This window comes from Panicum hallii, chromosome 5 (assembly GCF_002211085.1).
Source record: "Panicum hallii strain FIL2 chromosome 5, PHallii_v3.1, whole genome shotgun sequence".
Taxonomy (NCBI): domain Eukaryota; kingdom Viridiplantae; phylum Streptophyta; class Magnoliopsida; order Poales; family Poaceae; genus Panicum; species Panicum hallii.
The window spans coordinates 33,678,981-33,700,558 of record NC_038046.1 but is presented as its reverse complement, the minus strand read 5'-3'; the positions used below and the strand labels follow the sequence as shown (position 1 = coordinate 33,700,558).

General features: G+C 47.0%; 1 protein-coding gene and 1 long non-coding RNA gene across 9 annotated transcripts; both read left to right on the top strand.

Moving 5' to 3' along the window:
- The first annotated feature begins 9,195 nt into the window (after positions 1-9,195).
- On the top strand, positions 9,196-13,517 carry LOC112895017. Of its 2 annotated transcripts, none has more exons than XR_003229127.1 (4): positions 9,196-9,756; positions 12,438-12,481; positions 12,776-13,049; positions 13,145-13,517. It is a non-coding gene; the product is annotated as an uncharacterized LOC112895017 (long non-coding RNA). The 2 variants fall into 2 exon arrangements; XR_003229128.1 differs by having other exon boundaries at positions 12,392-12,481.
- A 4,652-nt stretch (positions 13,518-18,169) lies between these two features.
- On the top strand, positions 18,170-21,223 carry LOC112894062. Of its 7 annotated transcripts, none has more exons than XM_025961642.1 (12): positions 18,170-18,399; positions 18,467-18,740; positions 18,837-18,939; positions 19,061-19,191; positions 19,277-19,358; positions 19,433-19,565; positions 19,638-19,792; positions 19,894-20,280; positions 20,374-20,440; positions 20,591-20,675; positions 20,775-20,869; positions 20,951-21,205. In XM_025961642.1, the coding sequence occupies exons 3-8, from the start codon at positions 18,848-18,850 to the stop codon at positions 20,207-20,209; spliced, it is 909 nt and encodes a 302-aa protein (XP_025817427.1). In that variant the 5' UTR covers positions 18,170-18,399; positions 18,467-18,740; positions 18,837-18,847; the 3' UTR covers positions 20,210-20,280; positions 20,374-20,440; positions 20,591-20,675; positions 20,775-20,869; positions 20,951-21,205. The 7 variants fall into 7 exon arrangements, 2 of the variants coding, with proteins under 2 accessions (XP_025817427.1, XP_025817426.1); XM_025961641.1 differs by having other exon boundaries at positions 20,374-20,498; XR_003228940.1 differs by having other exon boundaries at positions 18,171-18,399; positions 19,061-19,195; positions 20,374-20,498.
- Positions 21,224-21,578: the final 355 nt, after the last annotated feature.

Genomic DNA, 21,578 nt, shown 5'->3' with positions numbered 1-21,578 from the left:
CATGAAATAGGCAGGGGCATTGGTTAGTCCGAAGGACATTACAGTGAACTCAAACTGCCCGTAGCGGGTGACAAAAGCTGTCTTAGGGATGTCACTTTCCCTAATCTTGAGCTGAAAATATCCTGACCTTAAATCGATCTTAGAAAAGTACTTGGCTCCTTTTAGCTGATCGAACAGGTCATCAATCCTGGGGAGGGGGTACTTATTCTTAATGGTAACTTCATTCAGTGCCCGGTAATCTACACACATCCTCATACTCCCATCTTTCTTTTTGACAAACAGAACCGGGGCTCCCCATGGCGACGAGCTTGGTCTGATAAAGCCAATCCGTTGTAGTTCTTCTAGTTGCTTCTTTAATTCCGTCAATTCCGAGGCTGCCATCCTATAGAGTCTCTTGGCTATAGGGGAGGTTCCGGGGTTAAGGTCGATGACGAATTCTATGTCCCTGTCTGGTGGCATACCGGGAAGTTCCTCGGGAAAAACATCTGGGTATTCGTTCACTACCGGGACTCCTTCTAAGGGCTGGGCTTCCATGTTAAACACCATTGGGTCAAACTTACTATCCCGGGTATGGCAGATCACTTGTACTCCTTCAGGGTTTGTTAGATGTACCACTTTGTCAGTACAGCCTATGAGACCATTGTGTCGACTTAACCAGTCCATTCCAAGGATTACGTCTATTCCCCCTGACTTAAGTACTACCAAGTCTGCTAGAAATTCTACCCCACTTAAATTGATTCTTACCCGTAGACAGCCTAATTGACAATTGATGTCGCCTCCAGGCGTCCGGGTTAATAGGGGTGTTTTTAGTAGTACCGTGGGTATTTTGTGTTTTTCCACAAAGCTCGAGGATATGAATGAGTGCGATGCTCCAGAATCAAATAGTACTGTTGCCAGAGCTGAGTTGACTAGGTACTCACCGAGCACTACGCCCTGAGCTTCTTGAGCCTCCTGCGCGTCGATGTGATTGACGCGGGCTCGTCCAAAGGACTGCTGGGGCTGCTTTGTCTGCTGGCTGTTGTCGTTGTTGCGGACAGGCACTCGGTTGGCGCCGGTCAGGGCTGGTCTGGGTCCATTCACCGAGTTGGAGAAGGCGGATGTGGCCGGCTTGTTCTTGGCATAAGGGCAATTGGCAATATAATGCCCTATCTCACGGCAGTTGAAGCAGGCCCTAACATTGTTGTTGTCGGGAGTGACCTGGCTTGTATTGCTCTGTGGGGCCCTCATGGTATTCTGGCTCCTGGGCGGGGCCTGTGGTCCTGTCACTTGCGACTGAGTCCTATACTGCATCGGAGCCTGAGATCTTGGTGCTGTGTAGTTGGAGTTCCTCGGCTTTTGGAAGCGGTCCTGCTGGCGGGCCTTGCTTTCCAGGAATTTGCGTTTGTTGTCCTTTCTTTCTTCAGCCTTGGCCCTTTCTGTAAGGATGGCCTTGTTCATCAGAGTGTTGAAGTCAGGGTAGATCTGAGGGGTGAGCAGGGTTCGGAGTTCTGGGCTCAGTCCTTTCTTAAACATATCCTGTTTCTTGTCGTCGTCACTCACTTCCTCAGGTGCATAACGGGCCAATTCTATGAACCGGTGGGTGTATTCTTCCACCGTCATGCTCCCCTGTTGTAGTGCGCGGAACTCATCCACCTTGCGCTTCATAGTGGCCGAAGGGATGTGGTAGCGGCGGAACTCCTTACGAACTCTCCCCAGGTGATGGTAGAGGCATCTTCGGCTGCGGCACAATAGTTTTCCCACCAGGATAATGCCGTCCCGGTGAGCTGGTGGGCTGCCAGAAGGACTTTATCCCGGTCCTGGCATTCGAATGGTTCGAGCTTCCTCTGAATTACTCGCAACCAGTCGTCAGCATCCAACGGGTTGCAGGATTCGGCAAAGGTAGGTGGCTTGGTCCTTAGAAAGGCCGTCAGCTTGTCGTTCATATTCTGCCCTCGTGGCTGCCGGTTAATGAGGGCATTCGCCAGAGTCTCCAGTATGAGGGTCTGGTTATGGATGATCTGCGCCAGGTCTCCGAGGGGTGGAGGTGGTGGTAGTTGTTCTCCTTCTTGACTTCCCCCTCGGTTCTGGCTTACTTCTTGTTCTCCTTGGGGAAGATCTTGTTCAACGGGATGGGCTCCGACACTAGCGGCTACGGGGTTCCGGCCACGGGAGGCCCTCGCGACGTTCCGGGGGGTCACCTGTTGATTGGGTAAACTAGGGTTACGATTATGTGATGTTTAAGTTGTTTAATTCGTATATATAAGGCAGAATCTACCTCCTGCCGGTACTCATATAAATAATCAGCACACAACATCACAAACAATAAGCACAAACCATTTTATTACTGCAAGGGGGGGGGGTTACCACTTAGGGTAAGGCTAGGTATCGTACTACTCGTCTGGGATCAGGTACCACAACAAAAGTGGCTGGGGACACATCACTAGGGTGGCGCCGGTCATTTTACTTGCGTGGTGTGTCTTCTTCCGGGGCGGACAGGGTGAGAGGTTCTCGCTCGCCGTCTTCTGGGTTCCCATCAGTCAGGGGCTGCATTGCAGCATCCCCTTTGTCGGCGGCAGCAGAACTTTCAGGATTCTCGGGTGGGGCTCGTGTGCTTCCAAAGAGTGATCCCCACCCTATGACGGGTGTCCCGAGTAAAACGTGGTCTTCCCCTATCGCCGGGACTGGTGTTCCACTTTGGGTCCAATCTTGCATACGCCGGTCCCGGGCCTGCCTGAGGCTCTCTTGGGCGACTGCTTCGCTACTGACCGCGGCTGCGGCTCTCGCCTCGGCATGGGCGGCTCGGATCTGCTGTATCCTCACCGCGAGCTCTGCTTGCTCGGCTCGGTGAGTCTGCTCCCTCAGAAGGTTGGCTTGCTCGTCAAGGAGTTGGTCCAGGGCGGCTAGGTAAGTAGCCACTTGGTATAGGGGGCCTTCTTCGTGGCGACGTCGCTCCAGGTTTCTCATGCGCGCTTCCCAGACTGGGGTTCTGATGGCCGGCGGAAAGAACTTTGCTGGTGTGGGGGCGAGGTGTCCTTCAAAAATCCGGCACAAGTAACGGAGTGCTTTCCTGATGGCCAAGGGGTAGGTGTCTTGGTGTCTAAACCCTGTGGCGGTCGCCCGCCAGGGCTGGATGTCGGGGTAGCGGTTGCTCCTGGCGATGACCAGGATCACCCTGCAGCGGAGGGTACCATGGTGCTCGTACTCTCGGCTGTAGTACCTTGGGCGCTCTGTAACGCCAAGGTCCTCCAGGGTGTTGATCAAAAGGCTGGGGAATCCAGGTGCAGCTTGGCAATTGCCCTGGGTCCATCCTTCCTCAGCCATCTGAAACATGAACAGGGTAAACAAATTTTGTACAGGTACAACGAGGGAGTAGATATCATTTATTATTGCAACATGGTGGGGTACAGTTTCCAGGGGCACGGGGTTATTAGGGTCGGGTTCTAACTTGGAGTGCTAACCCTATTACGGGGATTCTTCCTCGGTCCTGATAGAGCGCTTCTTTATTGGAAGGAACCGATCCATCTCATTTTCGGTCTGAGTACCCTTATCCCAATGGGTTTCCATGGGTTCTTCTTCTTCTTCCTCTATCCATCCACCTATTCCGTTGCGGTTCTCGTATTCTTGCACCTGGGCTTGGAGGGCAGCTAAGGAATACTCGGCGTTTGCGGCTCTTGCCCGTTGTTCCTCTAACTCCTGGGTTAACTTTTCAACCCCATGGATTAGCTGCTTCAGTTGTGCCGCCTGCTCACGGTAGAGTGCATCCAAGCCAGTGAGGTAGATGGACAGGTGGGAAACCGTGTCTTCCAGGTCTTCTTCTTCTCGTCCAAGTCCCCTCATTCGGGCAATCCAAGTGCGTCCTCTACCTCCAGCGGGTGGGAAAAATCCCATAGGAGTCCGCTGAAGGTGGTGCCTGTAGAGCACACGCAGTCGTCGCAGGGCTTTACGAGCGGCCTTTCGATAGGTGTCGGGAAAGCGGAAACCAGTAGTGGAGATGAACCAAGGGTCCACATCAGGGTAGCAGGTGCTTCTCTCCACAAAAACCATCATGTCGCACCGAAGGGTGCCTCCGGCGATGTACTCACGGTAGGCATACTCCGGTGGTTCCATAACCCCGACGCGTTCCAGGCTGAGCAATAGCAACTTGGGGAGGCCGGGCTCTGCGTGGCAGATTCCGCTAACCCATCCATTGCCAGCCATCTGGAACAAGGCAAAAGACCAGTGGTGAGTGTTTGTGCAGAAAGTTCCTAAACCGGGACAAGTTCTAGGGTCTGAGAAGGGGTCTCGTTCCTAGGGTCACGTCCTACGGCCAGCCTACGGCTCTGATACCACCTGAAGCGTCCCCCCATCAGGGAAGACTTAAAAGTGTTGATTTATCAGTCCCAGGAGGCTGATAACACTTTTATTACATCAGATGGTACATCACCGTACAACTCTACGCGGTAATGGGCAGTGAAGCGCCACTATCGCGAGGATTACAACCAGAACCCACACTACTACACTAGCTACGAAAAGAGAATCATCAGAGTCTTGCGCCATGCGGAATCCAACGGTGGCCTCAACCACAGGCAAGACTGGGTGCAGGACGAAACCCTACTCGTTGTCTTCGGGGATGTAGTCTGGGTCTTCCACTGTAAAAGTAAGAATGGGGTGAGTACAAACGTACTCAGCAAGTCCATTCACACCCACGGAGGGGGTATAACAGTAATCAAATGCACAGGGCAATCCAAGGATAAAGTTATAGTTCATTTGCGGAAAATTCAATTATATGCAAGGGTTCATTTTGAAAGCACTTTTCAAAACAAGTTTTTCCAATACCAAGGAGCACACGATGTTGATCCACACAGGATCCAAGTTTTAAACTGCTACCGGACTCCCCGTCCGCCGTAGCACACGGCACAACTGCCGGACACTTTCCAAACAACTCACGCCAGCCCATCTATTCCCAGAGAGAAACACTAGTTATGTGACCACACCATAACTTGCCCAATACCGTGGGCACGGCTATTCGAATAGATTTTAACTCTGCAGAGGTGTGCAACTTTACCCACAGGTGGGGTACCACAGCACGAACACCTTAGTGCCGGTGCAGATCCCAACAAAGCCATTACCCACCTTAGCTAGACCTGACTTGCCACCACGGGCTCCATCAAGGGGTCATTCGACCTATCTCCGAGGTTTAACCGGGGCATAAGTCACACAGAGCTTATCCCTTCTCCTTGATCACCCGTTGCTCTCAGCTCTCCTGATGGCTATCAGGCTAACTAGTGGGGTTTATGCTAAGCCGTTGCCCATACAACGGTCAAGTGGTTCGCACTACAAGAAGCTAGGTGAGATGTCACATCAACTCGGTCCTTAGGGGTGACAAGATGGATATCTCCCCTCCACGCTCAACCACACAGGTACGAGCACACCAACGGCAATTCACACAGAAATGCCATCCATCCCGTCTAACTCACTTTTCAAAACCACATTTTATCCCTTCCCACACGCACACACACTTTCTTTATAAAATCAGGTGGTCAAGGTAGGGTTATCTCAAACAAGGGTGGCTATCCTACCATGTTTTCAGCACGCAAAACCATGCAATTTTATAAAACAGGCCACTGGGTTGTGTTTATAAAAACTAGGACAGAAACATGCATCAAAGGGCGGAATTGAACTTGCCATCGTCAAACACTTGCGGGAGGTCCTGATCGTAGCACTGCCCCTCGGGTTCGGGGTCGCAGTACTGGTCCTCGTTTGCTTGGTCACGCTCGGGAGCTTCCTCGTTCACTCCGTGTCCTACGACGCAAACAAACAGACACACAATCAAGCACAAGAATTAAAAGCTTTCATCGTTAAGCTCGAATCGGAAATAATTTAGTTATAGAGTTAGGGGTGATATCTTTGGGTGGTTTCTTAATGGCATGGCTAAAACTATACTAGAAAGGGCGTGGTAAAGTTTCGGGTCGATCGGAGGTCGTTTCGCACATAAAATGACGGGTTAAAGGTGGTTTCAGGGGTTAAACAGGGGTCCAAGGGCTTATTCTCAATTATCTGAGGAGGGTAGGGGCTTATTTGCGAATACTAGAAATATTCAGGGCATACTAACGGGTGTCGAGTGTAATTAGGTTTACGTGGTGAGGGGGGGCTTGGTTTGAAATATTAAAAAGAGCGGGGTTCCTTTTGTAAAAAGGGGTGGATATGTGTGTTAGAGTGAGGGGGGGGTTCCTTGGGAAAAACAGGGGAGGCCAGGGGGGTTTTTCGCAAAAGGGGCCTCCTTCTTCCTCCTCTTGCCAGTAGAGAACAGAGGAGGGAAGGGAGGGTACGGCGCCGGCCAATCCTCGGCGGCCGAGGCCCGGGCGGCCCGGGGTGGAGGGGGAAAAGAGGGAGGGGGTCACGGGAGACTGGTTCCCGGCCTCACCTCGGCTTGGGACGCGGTGAGGGAGCGGGTCCACGGGGAGGGGCGGCGGCGGTGCGGGAGCACGGCGGGGGTGGTGCTAGGGCGGTGGAGGCGAGGGGCTAGGCGACGTGGCAGGTTGTGGGGGGGTGCCGGGGTACCCCTCGGCCCCTTTTATAGGTGGCCGGGGCATCGGGGCGGCGAGCTCGGCCGGCGGCGGTCGCGGGCAGACATTAATGGAGTTTGGCTGCCCGCGGCCGTCGTGACGCGGCTTGGTGGCGGGGCGCAGGCGCCGAGGCACATGGGGGGGTGCTGTGCCGGCACAGCGGCGCGCGCGCGCGGCGGAGCGGGCAGCGACGGGCGGCGCGGCACGCGCGGCACAGCGCGCGCGGGGGCTTGGTGTGGCGCAGCGGGCGGCGCGGCACGCGCGGCACAGCGCGCGCGGGGGAGTGGCGTGGCGCAGCGGGTGGCGCGGCGAAACGCGGGCCCAAGCGGGGCGCGCGCGCAGGCACGGCGCGGGCGGCGAGGCCGGGGCAGCGCAGCGACGGGCGGCGCGTCGCCACGGCTCGGCCGTGCGCGCGGGGCGACGGGCGGCACGGCGGGCGGCGCGGCACGCGATGCACGCTCGTGCGCGCACGTGGGCGCGGGCAGGCGGCGTGGCGCGGCCAGGGGGCGGCCGGTGCTTAGGAGCTGGGCGGCGCTCGGGAGCAGGGAAGAGGAGGGGGAAACAGGGAGGAGAGGAGGGAAGGAAGGAAAAGAGGAAGGGGAAAAGAAGAAGAGAAAAGGGAAAAAAAGAAAAGAAAAAGGGAAAAGAAATGGGAGAGAGAAGGAAAAGGAGAGAGAGGGGGAAAGGGGCGCGTCGGCGCCGGTCGCGGCGGCGACCGCGGCCGGTCGGCCACGCGCGCGCGGGGATTCGCGCGCGGCACAAGGAGCGCCGGCGCTAATTGCGGCAGCGGTCGCGGCCGGTCGGCCACGCGCGCGGTATTCGCGCGAAGGGAGTCGCGTCTGCGTTAATTACGGCGGACGGTCGCGCGTGGGCGGCGATGCGGAACGGAACAGCACTCCGGTTAGGGTTAGGGTTTTGACGTCGAACAGTTTTTACGAATTACTCAAGCGCATGATTTTATTAAGTAAATTTTCAGGGCGTCACACTAACCGAAGGAAAAAAACAAACGCAATGAATTAGCCCCTTGCCTTTTCTTTTCTTTTTTTCACCTTTCTTCTTTTTTTCCATGGGAACCTTAAAAATAGATTCTATTAACAAAGTAATACAAGCAAGTAAGTCACCACACACACTTTTGCCCGAAAGAGTAGGGGTATATGGGTAATTAAAAGATACTCTCTCTCTGGAGTAAGCCGAACATCTAAATACATATACGAAGTATTATTGCCTCTATTACACAATTCGGACTCAGACTCAACCATCATTGATTCCAACTCGGACTTGATAACAAAGAGACACTCAGATTCGGCAATCGAGAGATGAATAGGCTACCCGAATTCAAGTCGGTCACGACCAACACGCGCTTAACCAATTCCAAGTCGAACTTGATAGCCAAACTGTATTCCGATTCGGCCAAAGCAGTGATTAAAAAGGTATCGTAGGTGACCAAATGTGACAAGAAGTCAAAACTTTAAAGGACTACAACTATGACCAGCAACTCGACACAACCGATGCAACCGAAAACTCAACAAGCTCTAACTAAGCCGTACTAGTAAAGACTCTAAAGGGTCTATAGGATTGCGGCGGGAAAAATCTCTACTATTTTTGGCTTTTTTCTGGACTGTAGGAAAATAAAAATAGCGAAGGATTGGAAGTCTCTCACCGAACAACCTTACTCTGATACCAACTGATGTGAACCCGTTAGGGTTTGTTCTAACAGTTTGTTCCTGATCTTTCGATTAGAGGCGTGGGATAGCTCGATTGATGGAGAAAACGACGTTCACGGCCCGACTACAGTCTTTCAAGAATGCTGCGGCTTAGCAACCGATACACCACCTCCTACGGTCGCCACGATCTTGTGGAGCGCGACACCCGGCCACTAGGGCACTCGTCCTACAAGCAATCGAAGAACTAGCAAGAACAAGAACAAGTATAACAAGTACCGAAAATACGAGATGTAATTGAAGGTCTCAAACTGAATCTCAAATACGGTGGGGTTCCGGAAATAAGTAGATGGGCGGTTGGATCAACAGGCACGCCTACAAGGAAGTAGCAAAGCTAAACTTGCATCTAACAAAACCCGAGTGTTCTTGACGGCGGCTAAAGGTTATAAAGAAGTGGGAGAACAACCACAAGGGTGCTAGGGTCGTGTTCCAACCTTAGAACGCGTCCGAATTGGACTCAACTTGATACACGGCCCACTAGGCCAAAATAGGGTGATGCAGCAATGTGGCTGAAAAGGACTATGTAATAAATCGACGATTGCGGTTGACTCTAAATAGATATGGAGGTGATTCTAGATTCTTTGGAAAGTAGATTTGATAAGCTTTCCAGAAAGTACTTGAACAACCAAAATAGGGTCCGGATGAAGTCGTGGCGGCCGTCACAAGTCATGTCTATCCTGCAGTCCGAATCCAGCCTACGCGATGCCTCTTTCCTTTTGATCCAATCCATTATTCCTGAGTAAAACAAGAGTGCACGTGTCTCCATTGTCTAAATATGATGAACCTGAGCTTTAGTGTGAACTTATTTGATGGGTAAACCGACGAGTACAAAGTACGAGTAATAGGATCAAGTGGTGTTGTCGAAGTAAATACTGGTACAGGAGTGGATGTATTGATGGCGGCGATATCCTTACCATCCTAGTCCTGTTGGCCCGCGGGAAAGTATCCGCCCCACTTCAAAACCGAAACCCCCAATCCCCTTGCCGGCGAGCTCGTCGGCGATGCGGCCGCCGGCGCCTAAGCTCCGTGCTGCCTCATCTTCGTCCTTCTACAGCCAGCGTGAGCCTCGCCAAGAGAACCCGTTCCTCCTCCTCCCTTCCTGCCACGGGGCCAAGCTACCTCTCAGCTGCCCCCTTCTCGATCGCATGCTCTCCGGCAGCCTCCCCGCCGCCTCCACCACCAAGGCCGGCGGATCCGCCTCCGGCAAGATTAATGTTTGGGGCGCCTCATCCACGTCACCCACTGCAGCCCCGTGCCTCCCTTCCGTCCGGGCTCGCAGAGGTGCCGTGTCTCCAGTCCGCACTTCCCGCATCGTCTCCACGAGTCCCGTTTGCGCGGCCGGCGTCTAACAAGCTGCTCATCTGCCTGCAACATGGAGCGCCCCTCCCCAACCCAATGCCACTCGAGCAGCAAGCCACTGCTGGCTCTTCGGAAGGACACACACAGCAAGCCAGAGTCGCGTCCGTACTCCCTCCAGGCGGCCACCTTCGTATGCCTCCAGCCCCTGAAAGGTGAGGCCTAGGTTCCTACCCCCTCCTTGGATGTGTACGTGTGCATGCAAGATTTTCCTAAAAAGTGGAATGGAAAATGGATTGGTTACATCGATCTGGATGTGTTCATGTATATTTGTCATTTCTGAAATCTGCTATAGTGCTATTCCTTATTCAGATCAGAGTCCTTGCCGAGCTTTTTTATAGCAATTTCTCTGTCATGTGAGTTTGCCTTATAATTGAAATGGAAATATGGATGAAACTAAATCAGGGAAGTTGTGGATGAGTTACTTTGTAAGCTTTGCCAAAGTATAAATGATTTACAAAAGTTATTTTTTACAACTAAGATAGTTCTGAATCTTACAATTGGAAATTTGAAGATTTCAGTAGTCTTCCTTCTCCAAAGCCTTCAGGAGTGTTTAAGTCATTGGATTAACCTCTTTTGATTTTGTTGTTTCTGTATACTGCTTGGTTCCCAAATTTCAAGAGCATTTCTTCTGTTGTGATATGGAATTGATGTTTGTTGCAAAAGTTTATGTTTGATCTATAGTAGGGTATGAAACTATTTCTAGGGAAGCTGACAGCCATTCAATTGTTTTCCTTTGAAAAAAATAATGATAGTTTTCAGCTTAAGAAAACATGCTTCTAATTTTTCATTTATTCCTTTGAATTGAGGACCTTACTGCGTACCTTCATTCTCCTTCCTCATGTCACGATTAACTTATTTCTCCACTCTGTTAACGAGGACGGGGTCTTGAACTCGTGTTGAAGAAATGGCTTGGAACTGTTTATGGAGGTGATAGTTTTAGTTCACTGTGCATGGTCACTATGCCTTCACACCATATTCTGAAAATTGCTATTTACAAATGGCTTCTTAATTGAATATCTACAGGCAAATGCCATGATGTCAATGCGCAGCGCTGCAGTTAGTTGTTTTACTTCATAGCATATATTTATAACTAATACAAGATGATAACTTATAGATCTCTGGTAGGTGCCATATAGATATATGCCTAGCTGCAATCAAATGCTACCAAGCATTATGCAACTGAACCCGAGGAAGCAATGACAAGTTGCTGGGAAATGACAATTTTTATATCAGTTATTACATGGTAAAGAAGTTTAAATAGTCAATCGATCGATTTGGTAGACAGAACAAGAGAAAGCATGTCTATTTCTAGAGTTATTATACCCTACGGAATTCACAGAGAAACTCAAGTAGGAAATGGCTGGTCCTATAGTAGTATCCCTAAATGATTAATGGTTTGATACATTTTAAACTGTGTATGCAACTCTACTGGCTTTTGTAGATGCTTATCCTGGAAAATTTAATTGTAATGCCCACAATATGTCTAAATATTGTGGTTCATGGAGGGAGTTAAAACATATAATCCACTTTTACTCAAAAAAATAAAGCCTCTGTTGTTGTTTATATAATGCCTTAAAGATTTATGGTGCTTCGAATTATATCTTATAACAAAAAACTACTTGGCTGATCTATCTGCATATTGTTGCTTTATGTGCAACCAAACAGAGTTGCTATTCCTACAATAATTTCTGTCAAAATATTGAATTCCACGTTGAATGGGGAAGACCAGTGAGAAAACTATCAGAAATCCATATATGTACATGCTGACTAAATTCAAAGGATATTACGCGTTCTATGCAGAAATTGAACATCCAGCAAACCAAATTTGAAATGTGCACAATGTTTTATAACTGAAAATGTTTCTAATGAGAGGCTCTAAGATTTTCCCCTCTTGGTTGAACCAGTAGCGTGCGATAAGTGAGATAGCTTCTATAAGACAAAGATGTAATTGGCAAGTTCTTCCTTGATTTGATAAGAAAGTCATTGGATGCCACAAAAACTGTAAAGCAGAGCTATTGATGGTAGTTCAATACAAATAGAAACCAACTCTTAATACAAACAGTATGACAAGGTTCATACGAGTTTACGTTCTTACAATTTCTTAGTTATTTCCAGTTGAACTATGATTTTTATCTTTAAGTGTTGATTTGAAATTCAGGGCTCAGCTATTTGATTTGGCAACTGCATTGATGCCTGCTTTGGTTGCAAAGTCTATCGCCATGCTATTCAGTTGTGTGAAGCCTACAATTAAGGTTGAAATCATGGTTTAATGGTTGCCTTTTTCATGTAACCAAGAATCTAATTTCAGTGCCCTTGATAATTTTCTAGGATAATGACTGATTCTACTATTATTCTGTTAACATTTTGCTATACCGTTAACACTAAAAATATCCAGAACGATAGAGTTAGATGACATTTGCTTAGCATTGGTTATTCAAGCAAACTACTCATTTATTCTGATGCCCACAATTATTTGTTGATGTTTATTTCATGAAAATAAGAAAACCAGAAACAGAGCTTATAATTTTGCTTATCAGAATTGGTCGAGCATGTGAAGGTGCTTGAAAATGACAAGGAGAGCATACACCAGTTTTTTGGCATGGTACTAATATTTATTTCAACTGTCTTAGCCACTACTAATCCTACTCGCTCAGCAATTACCCAGGTGATTAGATATTCCATGATTTATGAGATCACTTTGCTATGTTATGATCGTATACATTTCTTTTCTAATTACTCATTGAAGATCATGAATGCTACATCTTAATACGTGGATTTTACCCCCAGAAAAATCATTCTGCTAATGCGAGTTCCTATCCCATCTGACTCGCAGCCTTGGTGATGGTCTTGCTTGGATCTGTGTCAAGAATATTGGTGGTAAGTTCTTGAATTCTGATTCACCTAGCCTGTTTTAGATTTTTTTTTGCTAACGTAGCAAAATATTAGGCAACATAAAAAATGTGTTTGATGTTGTGCAGTGTTTGCAGCTGCCATTTTTTTCCCCTTCTCTTTACTGCACCTCCAGATCTGTTCATATAGACTGTGTGCTACTAGCTGTTTTGTTTATCTGCATTAGGTTTAGGGTCCATTTGCTACCTGCCTTGTTTGCCCCAGGTTTGGATCTGTTCATACCGCTCGTGTCTTGTTAGTTAAATTTTTTTTTGGAATTAGGTTCAGGGTGGGTGCTGCAGTGGAGGCATTCTCTGCCTTTTGTGGTCAGTTGCCTAATGTCCCTGGGCTTCGAGGATGTGCTGCCTCGGGAAATTCTTCATCTACGTTCCGTTCTGTAACCTCTGCGTGCGGCCTGCGTGCTTGTGGTACAAGTGCTGTTGCGGAGCCAGATTTCCTTTGCTATTGTGGGGAACCTGCTCGCAAGCTTACTGCCGGTACGGAAAGGAATCGAGGTCGTAAATTTTTTGTTTGCCGGAAATCTGAGTTTGGCAAGGTAGACTTGGTTTCTCCTTGTTCCTTAGATGGTGTTGATTTTTTCCGTAACGATGCGATGTCATATTAATTCCTTTTATTGCACCCTATTGCTAGGGATGCAGGCTTTGAATTTGGGAAGATGTTCTTATGCGGTTCGTCTATTCCATGGTCGACCATTGGTCGCCGGTGGTTCCAGGTTCCATAGCCGACGAATTGGTTGTTGCTCATGCTGAATTGGCCCAGATGGATGCTAAGTTCTCTATTTTGCGTAGTGAATTCTAGGTTAGAGAGACGGAGTTGGTTGCTAAAGTTCAGGAATTAGAGTTACAACTTGCGAATTCGAGGAAAGCTGCGGGCCATGCTCGGGAACGAGGTTTCAGTTTTTGGAAGTTCGTGCACTTCTTTATTTACGTGTAACAGTAAATAAAGATACCTTGGACTAATGTGAGGCTGCCTTCGCTACTATATGTGCTATTCATAGAATGCTTTCCTCCAGTTTATTGCTCGCTTGTTTCATTTGGTTCCTACTTTTGTACCTTATGTGTAGAGCGATTCATGTATGTGGGATTAACTAAGGCCTGTTTTGATCTTCTAGCCACAGTTAGTTGCCTAAAATTAGTTAGTAGAATTCTAAATAGACGACTTAAGGAGGAAGTTAGTGACCTTTCAGCTAATTGAAGCTATACTACCGCATTAGCTGACTGGAATCAGTTAGCTAATGCTGTGAAACAAAAGGGCGCTGGTTGTCATGACCCAAACTTAAATCACGTGGTTAAAATTTAAACAACATCATCATGAGCATCATCCAAGCATCAAGGAGCATCATGTGCATTTAATTACCTAGTGATCATCCATTTTCTTGTGTGGTTTAAGTGAAAGTTGTGAAGCTACTTCAAATTTTGCTATGTAACTGTGCCCCCAAAGATTTTATTCAAATACTAGAATTCAAATGGTGAATTGTAGATATTTTTCCTCAATTTTTAGATGTCTTTTCCGAGCCATAAAATTCTTAGAAAGTTTGAAAACTGCAGAATTGTTGGAATTTTTGTGACCAATATTTAATGGCTTTTTGAGTGTTTGTTGTTGCATTGTGTTGTTGGTAGTGTGATCTTACTCCAGTAAAAATTTGGTAAATTTTCAAGCCCGGGAGGTAGCAGTTTTTGAATTTAGAAGTTAGAACTCGGTTTTCCGGTTATATTCGTTGCTAGCCCCACCTGTCAGCCGCTCACCAGCACTCCCCGCGCGCCCGGGCCCGTGCGTCAGCCACCCCCTCCGTCTTTCTCGCGCATCCGTGCCCACCCGTTGGCCGACCGCGCGGCAGGCGTCACTTCGGTGCCCGCCGGTTGGCCAACGCGGCCCCAGGCCGGAGTTATCCCGCGCGCCGCCTGTTCCCCTTCTCTCTCCCTCCATTTTCGAACACCGCCGTTTCTCTTCTCCCCAAACCCTAGCTCGCCCGAGCGCTGCTTCCTCTTCCGCCCGCCGGCCGCCGCATTCCGCCGCCGTCGGTGAGCCTCCGCCCGATTGCCCGCACCTACACCGTCCCCTCCTTCCTCTCGCTCGATCCCGGCCATCCGCCACCTTCCCCTCCGCCCGCAGCCTCTCCCCGACGCGCTTCTCCCTCCGCCGCCGCCGCTCCCCGCCGTGCCGCTGCTCACCGCCTCGCCCCACTCGCCCGTGCTGTGGGCGAGCACCCCTGCCTCGTCGTGCTGCTCGTGCGCGTGCCGCCCCCGTACAGTTCGCGCCCCCGCCGTGTTGCCGCCTGTCGACTGCTGCGACGTCGCGCCGCGCGTGCGTGTGTTCGTGCGCGGGCTGCGTCGTGGGTGCACCCCCGCCGTGCCATGGCGAGTCAAGGCCGGCGCCCCGGCCTTGACTTTGCCCGACCCGGGGCTGGCAGCCTGGGCCCACCTGTCGGTGCCCAGGAGCGCTAGATCCGGGTGGATCTAGCGTGTCCTACCCGTTTTCCTCTTTTAATTTATGCTGTCAACTTGTAAAATGCCTAGAAATTTATATAGGTATCAACAATGGTGAAATTTGTTTTGTTTGGTTGCTCTGTGATAGCCCTACCAGGAAAAATTAGGGTTAAGCATACTAGGGCCCTGTATTTTAAGTTATGTGTTATCCTTTCTAAATCCAATTACTTGCTTATCTTGCTGTGTAATGCTCCAAAAATGCCAAACCATCTCTTGTTAGATTACTTGTGAAATGCTCTACCTAATAGTGCAACTTGTCTATATGACCATAGACTGTTTGGTAGGGTTTAATGTGTTTAATAGTTTTCTACCTTGTAAGATTATTAATTCCATAACTTGAGTTTAAAAAATGATAAAATATTAAAACCACTTTGGTTACCTTTTTTATCATGTCTTTTGTCTCTGGTAATTCTTTTAAGAATTTATGAAAATGCTTTGAGTACCTTTTAAGATTTAACTTGATTCTAGCAGCTGAAAATTGAAAATAACATAAGTAATTCCACAAAAATAATTTTCTGCAAATTCAACTCTCATGAGTTCCTTTTGAGATCCCCTATGTGCACAATTTAAATCATAAATTATGCTTGTTAAGTACCTTGTTGAGCAAATGTCGCTTATTGGCCCCTAGGATTAAAAATAAGTAATCGAGCCTTGTTGTGCCCGTGTTGCATTGCTTCCTTGTTGGAGTGATATTTGCTTCTATTGCCACGTCATAGCATATCATCTCATTTTCACATCATTAGCATCATCCTAATGCACACATCTCATTCATGCATTATAGTGACCGAGACGCCGGAGGACGCACCCGTTGAGCCCGCCGAGACCGTTGAGACCGAGCCGGGAGCCGAGTTTGTTGTGGAACAAGAAGAAAATCAAGGCAAGCAGCTAAGCATGATTCCTTGACCCGCTCAACTTATTTAGAATTAGTTATTTCACTTGGGTACATATATATGCTATGTGTGTATCTATTGCATTGTTGATCCTAATTACATGTTATGACCTTCCTTCCTTTTATTTTCATATCCTTATCACGTGTAGTTAACAACTAAATGATCTAGCAAATGCTTAGTCATGCTTAGAGTTGATTTCTAGTTTGCAAGAAATATTGGAATAGGGTCACCTTGCTCACTACACCACTCTTAGCATATTCGCGCTTGTCCGGTTGATTGTCGGAAGTTCGGAAAAGGGTTAGTTGGGAAGCTATGTCGTGATTCAAGCGGAAGGTAGGGCCTAGAGAAAGGAGTCTCGGGGGCATAGTCCGCTTGAATTGGTTAAGGACCGTCCGTGGATGACCTCGGAAATTGAGCACTTATCATACTACCACATATCCATTCATGGGGTGGATAAACCGATTACCCTCTAGTTCTAATCTTTGATGCACGGTCCTAGATGCGTGGCCGTGGAGCTTTGTAGAGAGGCTTAGGGGTGTCCCCAATGGACCTAGGTAACTCTCCGCGCAAGTTAGGCGTGATGTTCAACGGTTGAAACTTGTCGGGAAAGGTTGATGCGAGTACCCCCTTTCTCAATGTGATCGGTTGAGTGAGTCGCATGGTCCTTGTGTCGTGTGGGTAAAGAAGTACACCCTTGCAAGGTTATTGAATCAATTCGAATTGCCGCGCTCTCGGTTATGAGCAAGCTCTTTATCCTACGAATTCTTCGTAGAAGTTTTGGTCTTGTTGTTGGGTACGTGTTGCCTCTTTTATGATACATGGTGGTTGGTCGATGTAATCAACTAAAACTTGAGGTGGGTTGGGCAAGTTAATTGAAATGCTAGGTGTAGAATTAGGGAGCTTACGCTTATCTAATATTACTTAATCTTAAAGTCTCTTTGTGAGCCCTCATATGCATAATTCTTGGTTATTATTTATCTGCGTAAGTCTTGCGAGTACCTTTATACTCATGTTGCTTTATTAAACTAAGTTGCAGGTGAGCCGGAAGTGGTGTTTGGCCATTTCTATCCCGCCGATTCCGGCGCGGGTGAGGAGTAGACCAATGCGGTTATAATGGTGTCCTTGAGCAAGACGCCATTATTCTATCTCGTTACGTTTTCCACTGCGTTATTGTATTTAGGATTATCATGTTAAACATTAAACTCTATGGTTTATATCCCTTTCTATTCTTATTTGTGAGCCCGAGGCTTGTATCTCGTATTTGGACCTTTAACTTTCAGATTTGAAACCTTTCCTTATATTAATGTTGTAATGATTAGTTATTCAACTTTATATTAAAACTTGCTCTTTGTGGATCATCGGTGATGTATGGGCTTGTGACGGTATGTGCGTGTGCATGATCTTGGGATGGAGCACGTACCGGGACTACCGGATTTGATATCATTTTTGACAAATGATGGGTTGGCCCTTTACAGTTTAGATGTGGGTTAACCCGTGGCGCGCCATTAGTGCGAGCGCGTGTTAGCTCTCATCTTCATAACAAGGTTCGATGGTTTCGCTTAAAATAATATTAAATTGGACGGTTCTTACACTGGTTCCTGTGGTTGCTGGAAAAAATTCCCAAACAATTCTGCACGGTTACCGAATACAAATTCAATGCGAGAAAAATTTAAAAGGAAAGGGTAGTATGGTCCACTTTGCTAAACAAGTATTAATTAATACGACGAACCAAACATGTTCGCCTGTCTGATTGTTAGTTTAAGGTTAACTAGACATGAAACAGTACAATCCATTCGGTGTGGCTACTAATTGTAGTTGGGGAGGATGATCTAGGACGGCTGCCGTTGCCTTTGTTTTCCGCTGTTGGTGCCTCATAAAATTTTGACCACACCATTTTTCTATGGTCAACCAGTTTGATTTTGTTGGCGTCATGTGGGAGATACGAATTATTATTTAGTTTGTTCTGTGGACTAAATTCTTCTGTGGACCTCCAGGCTGCGTGTAATGGAAACACGTGTTAGCTGCGCTACTGGTAACGTGTATTTTTTAGTTACCAGGTTGCCCACGTACACCTGTTTTCAGATTTGTTTCGTGCTCTTGTGTCCAGGTTCCATGCACTAGTACTGTGGATAGGTCCTATTGCGTTGCGGGTGATAAACGTTATCATGTTCTCGGAGGCGGTTCCTCTTTGTTTTTAAGTTTGTTAATACGTGTCAGCTTACCGGCTTGCATGGTCGCCTCTATTTTACTACCATGCTGTTTGCTTCTACCTTTGCATCTCTCTATATATACGTGGGTCGTCCTCTGAATCTCCTACTTTGGCTACGCATTTCTTGTTTTCGTTTTCTTTGTTCGCTTTGCTACCATGGCTTATGCTAGGTTGCGAGAGGTATCTCCAATAAGCAAAAATTGGTGCATCCGTGCTCGTGTAGCGCGGATGTGGGAGCACTGTGGTGGTCGTGACGGGTTGCCTCCTTTGCATGTGGATTTGGTTCTTGTCGACGATGAGGTGCGTTTGCTGAGGGTGTTTATGCAGAGATCCTTCTTGAATGTGATCTATGTACTCCTTGTTGCAGGGTGATGTCATGTACCCGGAGGGTGCTGGACGCGATGCTGACGTCATCAAACGTGCTGTGAAAGAAGGCGGCGTCTGCACGTTCACTAAATTTCTTGTAGTCAACATGAAGCCTTCTTACAGTCCTTTTTGTGCGAAATATATGATCAAATTGACTCCTTGGACCAAGATGGTTTCGGTTTCTATGTCTGTTGATTCATTTCCATGATTTGTTTTTCACATCTCTCCGTCGTCAGACCTTTCAGGTCGAGTTGGGAGCCAGATATACTTTACAGGTAACGAATTTGCTGCTGTTGACATCGTTTACAATTTAATTTGCTTCAGGTGTGGCTTGCCTCACTGTTCGTTCAATTTTTCGTTTTATTGCTCAGATGTTCTAGCTATGGTGGTCGCCGTATCTACTGTTACCTACGTGCGTGTGGCTGCAAGTTCGGTTGACACTGCAAGAAGGGTTGTTGTCCTCAGAGATTTGAGGTCAGATATGTGTATGCATATAGTTTGATATGTTGCAAGTTCTTTGCGCTAATTGCTTAATCGATATGAGGTTAGTGACGAGGGGAGCGTTGATTCAGCGTCCTTCTTCCCTTTTTTGTAGTGGTTTTGAGGTTAAGCTTGTCTTGTTGGGAAGTCGTGCCACTGAGTTCGATGCTGAAGCGGTCCACAAGCTTGGTCAAGAGCACGCTGTTGTTGGAATATTTGTTGGAACTTTGGTCAAATCTTATCGAGGTCAGTGAGTGTAGAATTTGCTGCATAACGTCAATTTGTTTCCTGTTTAAGTACAAATTTTCCGGCTGCTTCGTCTACTTCGTAGGTGAAGAGACATTGACTGGTGGATCAGCCTGTAAGTGGTACCTTAACGAGGATATAGCTGAAATAGACGAATTTTTTGAAAGGTATGTGATTAAAGTTTTGGTCTGTAATTTTACCGATTCTGCTTTGTTACCTATACGTGTGGTTGCCATGTCAGGTTAGGTGATGACTTCAGCAAAATAGAGTGGGTTGACGACTTTGAGGAGAGTGACCAGCGTCTGCAAAAGATTGATCGTGCGGTGCCCAAAACAGTTTCTGAGCTTCGTGGTTTGGATCCTTGGGAGAGTGAGGTACTATGCAACAATACATATTACAAGAGTTAGTTTGATCTTGGCTTGCCATTTAGTTATTTTTGGGTGCAGGATACGAATTTTATGTGCACTGTTACCATAGTTAGGATGAGTACTGGTCAACCTTGGTGGTTCCTATCATGCTCCAGGTGCCACAAGGCTGCTACTACCTGTGGATCTGAATACAAATGTGCTGGTGGATGCGTTAACACGACTGCTACTCCTAAGTAATTTTTCGTTCCAAATTTAATGGTTTGATGCTAAGGAACTATTTATCTATTTGTGTAGTAGCTGCAAGTTTCAGAATTTACAGTCTCTTTTACTACAGGTACCGCCTTTGCTTGGTTGGAGCTGATAGTTCTGCAGCTGCTGAATTTGTACTTTTTGGAAGAGTAGCTCAACAAGTTAGTGGAAAACCTATTGTACTTCTCATGAGAAGCGATGGAATTCCACGTGAGATTGCTGCGATTGTGTCGCAGAAATTCACGTTTGTTGTGTCCATTAGTCAAAAGAGTTTGATGCAGCGGGTCGTCTCTTTTCAAGTTAATGTATTGATTCTTTTTTGGGGAGACAAGCTTCCATACCTGACATTGGAGGGTACGATGACGCCGAAGGAGGGCTATAATCACCTTCTGTTAATATAATACCAAATAAAGAGGGGTCCACATGTGCTGAATCAGCTTCGTCTTCTAGACGTACTTCTTCGCGCCGTATGGTACTATTTTGTAAAGTTTATTCGTCAGCATATTGATTTTTCATGACCCATTTTTAAAGCCCGCAACATATTATATGCTGCGTTTGTTTACAGCCTCTACGTGACGGCAACAAAGGTGGGCAGCATGCGTGCTCTTTCACTTCTACTATGGTTAGCTCAGGTATAAGTGACCAAGCTGGGCATACATTAACAGACGGTACGAAAAGTTTAGGTGCTAGGTTAGTATTATTACTGCTCAAGTGTTCCCTTCATTATTTTTTGAGTAATTGATTTTGACTTATGTAATAAGTAAAACGTTGGCTGCGTATAGTGATTCGCCACAAGACACCGATTCTCTTCGTGGAGTTGGAGACAGTGATCGTACTACCGTTGTTACATTGGATAATGATTTTCCGGTACATTATTAAATAGCTTGTTGCTTTTTTCCCAGTTTATTACACGATCATATTTTAAGCTGCCCAACCCACGTCTAAATTATACATGACAATTGATAGATAAGTGGGAATCCGAGCGAGAAGAAAGAAGAGGACCAGAATGCTAATGCTACAGATGGGGACGGGCGCAAAATGAAAAGCACAAGCAAGAAAAGGTCGTTGTTTTTCTTGTCTCCTACTTTTCTATTTTTGTTACCATAAATAATTAAAAGTCATTATTGCCCTGCCTTCTGCAGACGAGTTGGTGCTCAATCAGATGCTTCTGAAACTATGGCTGGGGCGAAAAAAAGGGAATTTCTCCGTGATGAATGGGTTGAAATAGGAAGATGCAACAATATTTAAAGTACCCTATATGTAGTAATTACGGATCGGACGTGTGCCTTTAAATTGTATATTTGGTACCAAGTACAGGCTGCTTGTGTGTGTTTCATGTTGCTGTTGTAATATATACTTTAATGTTTGTTTGATGCAGAAGTGGTAATGTGTCTGAATATATTTGATTGTATTTATGATGCGTATACATCTTTATGTTTCAATTTTTTTTACCTATGGTGGCTTCAACATGCAATGTATGTTACATCCTTATATGTATTGATTGTCCAGTTTGTTAGTTTGGTCAAGAAAACTGAATGGGAAATAGAGGCCCATGTTCAATTCGACAAAGGTAACTGAGCAAGAGTGAGGCCCGCTACGAAACTAATCCAGTCTGTGCTGCGCCTCACAAGAGAGTAAGGCCCGCTACGAAACTAATCCAGGCTATATTGCGGCTCGACTTTAACAAATTGATGAAGAAGGCTGCTAATTAAAATGAAAAAAAATCTGTTTTGAAGAAATCAAATTGAAAATCTATTTTTAGGAAATTTA